Genomic DNA, 8,627 nt, shown 5'->3' with positions numbered 1-8,627 from the left:
TATTGTAATTTTAACAAAATTTATTTAAAAAATATAATAGTAAATCTGAATTTTAATTTTAACGTATAATTTATTTATAAATATACAATATTATATAACTTATTTATGAATATAATAGAAAGTTAAAATTATAAATATGACAATAATCATAAAAAGTTATTCGTGTTTTTTATTTGATAACTTTTTTTATAAAATATTTAATTGTTTTTTATGAAAATATTTAATAATTTTATTATAAAAATGAAAATACTAATTTAAATTGAATTGCAACATGTTAGTGTGAGTTGGTTTAAAAGTTAGTAGTTATGAATGAGGGTTCACTTGTTTTAAAGTTAAATAAAATTGACTTTTAATCAAATTAATTTGGAAGTGTTGACATAATCTAGACTTGTTCTAAACGAATCATACATTTATTTTATAATGTGTATTTTATTCAAAGTATGTATGAAAAATTGATTTTTCAACACCAAACAAAGGAAGGAGGCTAAATATTCAAAATTTTGTTAAAGACTTCTCTATCCTCTTTCTCCAAGACTTTGCATCTAGCCTATGCTAATTGTTAAAATAAACAAAATTCAGAATAATACCCGTCAAATGCATCAAAATGGTGATAACATTTGAAAAATTGTATAAATTCCAATAAATAACAGTCAAAAAACATATTTTTTAATGCCTCCATTGATTAAAACAAGGTTCAATAACCAGTTTTGAGTAAACAACTTAACCTTAAAAAGTTATCCCATCTAAAGCATATTTGTTTTAATTAACTAAATTAAAAAAATCTTTTGTAAACTTTCAAAATAATTATTAAATAAAAGTTTTTTTTTTCTTATAATTTAAGCAAAGAACTATGGGTTTATATTCCTTTGACCCGACCAAATTTGACAAACCGGGTTTTGGAGTTTGTTGTCGGGTCTCAGCCACCATTCACTCAAAACAAGCATCAACCACCGACGATGTTCGTCACTTCAGGATTCTCTTCATTTCTCATTTTTCATGAAAAACTTTAATAACTTTTCTTCTCTATTCAGAAGCCCTTCTGTTGACTGGTAAGCAATTTTTTGCCTCCAAGTTTGGAGTTTTAAGCCCCGGTTTCTTTCTAGTTTTGATGATTCTGACCTAACTTTTCTCACATCTCATTTGGTTATATTATTACAAGTTTGCATATTTTGGTTTTGGGTTTTCTTTTTTGTATATGAATATGAATGAATCACTATTGGGTTATTTATAGATTTTATAGAATAAATGAAAGATATATCATTTGCAAAAAATTGCTTTTTCTGCAGGTGCTCTCTGCCACACTGACTGGTTAATGATTCATCATCACAGTGTTCTAAAAACAAGTAGATTCCTCAATCCACATAGAGAAGCCCTTGGTTTGACCAGTGTAATTGTTGATTCTGTTTGTCATTTAGCATTTAGTTCAATGAAACAAATCAATTCTATAGGGGATTCTAGTTTGTGTACACTTGCCCCCAGTAAGGAATCTATGAGTGTAAAATCCACCCCTGAAATAGAAAAGAAGTTCGTTCATCATGTATATGATGCTATTGCTCCACATTTCAGTGCCACTCGATTTGCCAAATGGCCGAAGGTTGCATCATTTTTATCATCTTTGCCCTTGGGGTCTCTTGTCCTTGATGCAGGATGTGGGAATGGGAAATACCTAGGTTTGAATCAGGATTGTTTTTTCATAGGATGTGATATAAGTCCTTCCTTGATTAAAATCTGCTCTGATAGAGGGCATGAAGTTTTGGTGGCAGATGCTGTGAATCTTCCTTACAGAACTGGTTTTGGTGATGCGGCTATATCAATAGCAGTGTTACATCACTTAAGCACTGAAAATAGAAGGAGAAAAGCAATAGAAGAATTGGTCAGAGTTGTTAAAAAGGGTGGCCATGTTCTGATTACAGTTTGGGCTGTGGAACAAGAGGATACAACTCTAATTACCAAATGGACTCCACTGACTGAGAAGTATGTTGAAGAGTGGGTAGGACCAGGAAGTCCTCGAGCTCGGACACCCTCACCCTTGCCATTAGAAAGTATTCCTGAGAGTGAGGAGAGTAGCACCGGTGAGAACATAAAAGTTTGCAGTGAGTCAAATGTATGTGAAGATTTGGAGGCAGAAAAACATATGAAGAACCAACAGGAATACTTTGTTCCGTGGCATTTACCTTATCATCGTGCTGAAATCAGTGGTGCTTCTTCTCATGCTCTTGCTGCTGGTCTGGCAACTAAAGATGACAAAAAAGGTGCTGTGGTGTATAATCGATATTATCATGTTTTTAGTGAAGGAGAACTTGAAAGGTAACAAATTCTCATGGTTAAATTTCTTTTTTCTTGTATTTTTCACTGAAGTTACTCAATGTTTGGTAAACGTGATCTTGGATGTCAGTTGTGCTATTATCAGCATACTTTACATCTGAATCTAGAAATATGGATTATGTAAGTAAAGTAGGATGAGATGGAGACATTACATTCGGCAAAACCTGTTTAAGGTTCAATTTTAAACTTAAATTTGCTGCTTGAGCGTCAGCTTGTTGTCCAATCGTAATTTTCCTTTCCCTCTATCATAAAAATTGAGGTGCTATTTGTCCTTGAAAAAGGTTAGGTAAAGATAAAAGAATATTTAAAAAAAAATGCAGCAGATGATGTTTGAGAGTAAAAAAGATGGGATTGAAGTGAGTAGTGTCATGCCATCATGTATCTTTTCTGCTGCTTTAATCAATCAACTGGAACTTTAGGTGTATGACAAATTCACGGTGGCCTTTGTGCTTTATTCTCTTGCTACTCATGTTTCAGAATTGAAAGAGTATAATGCAGAACTATGTTTCAGATGTTTGACATGCTTATGCAGGATGCTTGAGTTCCCATTTCTAACTTGTTTTCACATCCTTTTGCAGTTTGACAACTGGAATAAACAATGCTAGAATCGTTGATCAGTTCTTTGATAAATCCAACTGGTGTATTATTCTGGAGAAAACAGCATAACCTAGAAAGAAACCTGTTTGATACATCAAGGATCCTTGAGTGAGTATAGAAGGCCAGAGTGTTGTATGACAACTTTTACAAAATTTATCTTGCAGGTTAACTTTGTCTGGTATTCAACTTAATATAAATAAAAAAAATGGACAGCTGCAAAACTTTGAAAGCATTATTCTCTGGCCATTACGATCCAGATCAGGCTGCATTCTTCAAGAAAACCTGAGTCGCAATTTTTATTTTTCTTTCTTTTTATTTGCAAAGCCCAGTTTTGATTGTAACAATAGGGCATGAAGTAGGCATGTGTTGGTGTTATATCTGGCCACTTTGTCAGCCCAAACATTGCTGAATATCTTTTATACAGGAGCATTTCTACAACGTCGTTTATTGGAAGTTTATTTCACAGTTGGATTTCAGTATTTTGTCATGATCTGTGCTTTCTGTACCAGTTTTGAAAGAATTAAAACACCCACATCACAGGGCTAAAATCTAGCTCCTTTTAAATATTCCTTTTGAGTATGGGATGAGCAGACAGTTGAGAAGGATCTTTGGTTCCCAAGTAGGACAGTACAAACTATTGTTGGATCCTTACCTCTAACAACAATGTGTCAGCAATTTAAAACACGAACACGTGAATTTGTGATTTTGTAATACCGTTTTTACTTCTTGCCAAATATCAAATAAGCAAAATTTGATTATCGTAAACGCTCGCACCATTTTGGAAATTGGCTAACCCTGCCTTTCTGCATTTGTTGTAAGGAAAGGGGAAACAACTGTTACTAGTTGAGCCTGTTTAGTTATTTCCTGTTTTCAAACCCTTGAATATAAAGAGGTTTGTAAAGAATGATAAAATTACATGAATTAAGGACATATCCATCCCAAATTCAAATTTTCCATTTTTTGGAGTTCTCAAATGAATCTACATATTTCTCTAATCTAATCTCCAAATAATTTCATCTCGTTAATTTTTATCACTATTTAATTAACTAAGAGCACACGAGATTCAATTTCTAAGGACCTGTGCTTATATTTGGGGACTGCTTTGTAACCATCAGCTTCATTTCATTAATTTTCAGCCGCTAAAGAAATGTCCACCTGAGGCATTACGAATTCGAGCTCTTCAGTTGAAGCAGATTACGTTATATGTGATGAACCATCATAAATTGCATGCATCAAACATTAAAGAGCACAGGTAATTTTAGAAAGAAAGTACATATAGAACAGGAATTTAGGAGGTAAACATTTTCGTCTTCCTCGTGCACACAGACGAGTGAAATGGGCAGAAAAAAGTTAAACAGGCAACATTGAATACTTTGGTGGTAATTTGTACGATAGAAAATCAGTATAAATCTATGAGGCATATTTACAGAACTTTGGTAGCGTATGCTAGCAGTTCAAACCCCAGTCATAAGGCTGATATGTCACCTTCAACTCGGAAGCAGCAAGTAGGTCCAACAATACTTCAGAGTCAGCTGGATCTAAGTAGTTTGAAACATGCTTTATCACCTCTACCTCGTTCTTGCCAAAATCTATACTGTACCTGAGAACGAACAAGGACAAACAACTACTTTCAGATTTGAATATCTCCAAAATAAACACCTAATTTTAGCACTGTTCACCATCATTTTTTTTTTCATTGATGATAGTAAACGCGTGTACATACTTAACTTCTACTTACAAAGTAATATTAAACATCAGAATGGATTTTCACAATTATATAGTAGTTTGTTTGCATTTCTTCCCGATCCTTCATGCATTTTGTGAGTACAAGTGAGATAGCCACTAGCCAAACTTACAAAAGTAAAAGCTTAAAAGATTTGAAAATTTTGCTTTTTAGCAAAGAGAAGATGTGTAGTGTACAAAAAAAATATTCGATGAGCAGTCTTTGCTTAAATTTACCAAAAATCCCATCAATCATATTCAAAAGCCTCGTTTGAAAGAACATACCATTTAAGGATCTTACTAGCATTTACAGCCTTTGCACTCGAATCAATTACAATGCCTCCATTTCTCAAAAAATTACGGGCTGCATCCAATAACTCTTCATCAATCTTTCCAGGAGTGTAGCACCGAAGTGCAGGCCCAGATCGGGTACCATATACCAAAGCAAAATGAATTAGAGGCTCAGGGTAAGGAAGTGCCACCTGACAAATATGACCACCAAAGTAAGCATGTTATTCTAGTAATTTCACGGTGAAAGCATATGTAACAAACAGCAGAATAGTCTGATAATATAACTAAAAAATGATTTATAATAGAAAATTAAATATTTAAGTAGCTATTAGTAATTTACTAATACAGGTATTAAAGCTTACTGTCGAGCGTTTATCTTTTGCCCCAAATGGCTTCTTAAGGTTATATGGTGGTCGCTGGTTTCCCCGCAATATGCCATTTTGAATAGCTGATAGTGAGTAGGTGGACCCACCAATAACATATTTGAACTCTCCAAATAATTTCCTCCTTTCCATTGCTCCATCTGGATGGCCCAACACTAAGATTGCATGGATGGCCATCATATTATAAAGATTAATAAAGAACGCAAGCTTCTCTTCTCTGGACGAATCCGATATTTCCACTCTCTGGAGCTCTTCCACAATTCTCAGATACCTAAAATGATAAGCGGAAATTCAAGAAATCAATGAATGCATTATCAACATTGCAGGACACATGTCAGTTCGACGCAAGACAGAAGACAGAAAACATTAAATAAACCTTGCGAACTCCTCACTTCCATGTATACTTGTATAATCAACACGCCGTCCATCTTCATAAGCATAGGCTTCAAATATTGCACGGGACAGAAACCTTAGTCTTGACGCAATTTCCGCTAAAGGCTTGGGCTTCAAGGTGCTTATGCCTCTAGAAATGTTGTGACATTGTGACACCACAATGGGGTCATCATCCAAAAACCGATACAGGTGGTTTCCATCCTCAAATAGATTTTCACTAAAGCAAAACAAAAACCATTGAAAACCAGGAAGGATTATCGAAGTTGTTAACGACTGACAAAACATACTTAAAAACATTGGAAAGTGGAAACACCAAATAGAGTACGTGGACTCACTCAGTAACATGTCGAAAGAAGTGTTTCTCGGCAAGCTTTCGTGCAAACTCAACAGCCTAATACCACCGGACTAGAATTAGAAGATAGCAATGACATATGAAACTAGCAATTCGGTGATTTGTTTGAGTGTGTGATTGAAAATATAGCAAGACTAAATACTATGCAATATATAACTGCATACAATATGTCATAGATCCACGCTTCAGACTTAAGACCAAGCTTACCTCAGGCCTTTCCAAATATTGATCTTCTGATAAGAAGTCGATAGCTTCTGAGCCTAGAAAACAGTTCGAGAACCTCCGCACTTTATGCAAGCGGTCCTTCACAGCTATGGATTCTTTCATTTTGCGGACAATAATTGCCATTTCATCAGGTAGTCCACTACTGGGTACATCATCCTCGCCAGAGAGAGGTGGCGATGGGGCCTCAAATAGTGGTGCTTCAGTAATAAGAAAGTCAACCTTCTCATCAAGCTTGCCAGACTCATCTAGAGTCTTCAACTCACTCGAGCCTCCAATAAGTATTTCATTGAAAAAAACCTTTGGTACAGAAGTAGATCCAGAAATCCTTTCCAGCTCCTTCTTTCTACTAGGGAACACATCTATGTTGATTTCTACATATCTAAGCCTTTTCAAACGCAAAAAAAGCCTAATCTCGTTAGATTCTTGGCACCCTAGTTTCGTGTACAGTATAATCCTTCCTTTCATGACTATTGAGTCTATCTGCTCAGTTTTGTTTTCGGCACCAGCATCGGATGACTTCTTGATGTAGTTTAAGGGATTCCAGTCAAATTTCTCAGACACCATCTTGTTTTCACCAACTTTTCCAATATCTGATACTTCCTTACCTTCATCATCAACATTATCCACAGTAACTTCATCTCTTTTTCCAGAGAGACGACGCATCATGGTGGAGACTGCCACTGCACTCTTCTCCTTAACAAAATTCTTAAGAGCCACAGCCTTCTCAACCACACCTGGGGAGTCCTGATCTGCATCCAACCTACGACCAGACATACTGCGGTTAGCTTCCATCCCTGGAACCTCTGTTCCATCAAAAACAGGTTCCAAATTGGGGTCCTCGCTTGGAATTTCATCTGACTTATCAAACATCTGCATGGATTCCCTATCATCCACTTCTTTAGTCAAGCCACTCCGTCCAGAATCACCATCTAGATTTGTTTCTTGGTTTCTGAACTCCAAATCTCCAACAGCACTCGTCTTATCACCAGACTCCTCTTGCCTATCAGTAATAATTTCAGTTTCAGATTTGGTTTCCAAGTTTTCCAGTTGAGTTCGAGATTGTAAATCCCTATCGTTCCTCTTGGACCTTACATCTTCCGCATCTGGTATATCATCAAATTCGGGACCATCATGACCAATAATTTGACCCTCCGCCTCCTTTGACTGTTTCTTCTGATCAGTTACCAAATCAGTCTCCTTTGATTGGTTCTTCTGATCAGTTACCGAATCACCCACCCGCAAGTTATCAACAGCTTGAGAATTCACTCCAGTCGTCTCCTCTAACTGTATATTTTCCATGATGAAAGCAAGCTACAGTTCATACAATATGCCACACTCCAACCAATAGCCCTACAAGAAGTTATAAAGCACATATATAAACTAACTACGGTAGCGCGCAATCTATTGACCAGCAGCAAACAAATGTACGAATAACAAAACCCCCAAAAATTCTATCAAGAAATAAAAATAGCAATAGCACCAATACAATAATGCTATACAAATCATACAAATCGGTATTTTGTAGTTTTAGACCAGAGCAGAGATAGAGATTAAAAGAATTGCAAAGATTCCATACATCATGAGATCACACAGCAGCAAAACACGATTTACTTATGTGTGATGTATAGACAAAAAAAATGAGGAAATCAGAAGGAAAAATCCTTCCCTAACAATTCATATCCATATCCTATCCAATTGAAAAGTAACTGATTAATGATAGAAAAACGGTATGACAGAAGAAGTAGGTAAATGAAAGAATCGCAGATAGCAGCCAGTGAAGACGAAAAAAGATAACTTACGGATCCAAAGTTGAACAGAGAAGCAGAGAGGATGCGTTTGGTTGACTATAGTGGTGGTTGTGTTGAATAAATGTTAGTCTCTGTGTGTGTGTAACTTTTGGGGGTTTGAAACCATCAAATGAAACCGCAATTGACAGAGGGAGAAGCGGGAAGTGTTCAGGGAGGCTGCGCCTAAACTTTTCTTTACATTTTTTTTTTTCACACAACCATTATACAGCATATTTATATTATTATTATTACTATTATTCTCATGTTGAAAAACAACTTCTTCTTTGTTTTCTTGCACCCGAAATTTTGGGATAATGTAATGGACCCAATAATTTGTCCATTTATCAGTTGGAAAATAGAGTGAATGCTCTTTGAAACGTCTATTAAATAATGAATGCGTTACATTTTTCAGTTTTGATGAAAAAATACAAAAAAAATTTTTAACTTATTTTAAAATATGTCATGATTGATTGATTCACTAAACAATTAATCTATAAATGATTCAATAAAAGTGAAATAAATATTCCTTCTATTAGATAAAAAAATGGGAAA

The 8,627-nt window shown here is 35.3% G+C and overlaps 2 protein-coding genes across 2 annotated transcripts; one reads left to right on the top strand and one right to left on the bottom strand.

Moving 5' to 3' along the window:
• The first annotated feature begins 880 nt into the window (after window positions 1-880).
• On the top strand, window positions 881-3,360 carry LOC114164818 (S-adenosyl-L-methionine-dependent methyltransferases superfamily protein). Its single transcript, XM_028049591.2, has 3 exons — window positions 881-1,049; window positions 1,287-2,307; window positions 2,904-3,360. The coding sequence occupies exons 2-3, from the start codon at window positions 1,313-1,315 to the stop codon at window positions 2,989-2,991; spliced, it is 1,083 nt and encodes a 360-aa protein (XP_027905392.1). The 5' UTR covers window positions 881-1,049; window positions 1,287-1,312; the 3' UTR covers window positions 2,992-3,360.
• Window positions 3,361-4,178: 818 nt separating this feature from the next.
• Window positions 4,179-8,288, bottom strand: LOC114163833 (electron carrier/ protein disulfide oxidoreductase). The gene is made up of 7 exons (XM_028048186.2): window positions 8,088-8,288; window positions 6,271-7,638; window positions 6,047-6,102; window positions 5,695-5,928; window positions 5,298-5,589; window positions 4,930-5,126; window positions 4,179-4,522 (listed from the first exon to the last, which is right to left on the bottom strand). The coding sequence occupies exons 2-7, from the start codon at window positions 7,585-7,587 to the stop codon at window positions 4,369-4,371; spliced, it is 2,250 nt and encodes a 749-aa protein (XP_027903987.1). The 5' UTR covers window positions 7,588-7,638; window positions 8,088-8,288; the 3' UTR covers window positions 4,179-4,368.
• Window positions 8,289-8,627: the final 339 nt, after the last annotated feature.

The sequence above is a fragment of the Vigna unguiculata genome, chromosome 9 (assembly GCF_037176805.1).
Source record: "Vigna unguiculata cultivar grain cowpea cultivar isolate G323 ecotype 2 chromosome 9, ASM3717680v1, whole genome shotgun sequence".
Taxonomy (NCBI): domain Eukaryota; kingdom Viridiplantae; phylum Streptophyta; class Magnoliopsida; order Fabales; family Fabaceae; genus Vigna; species Vigna unguiculata.
The sequence above is the reverse complement of the archived record's forward strand: the minus strand, read 5'-3'. Positions and strand labels throughout refer to the sequence as shown.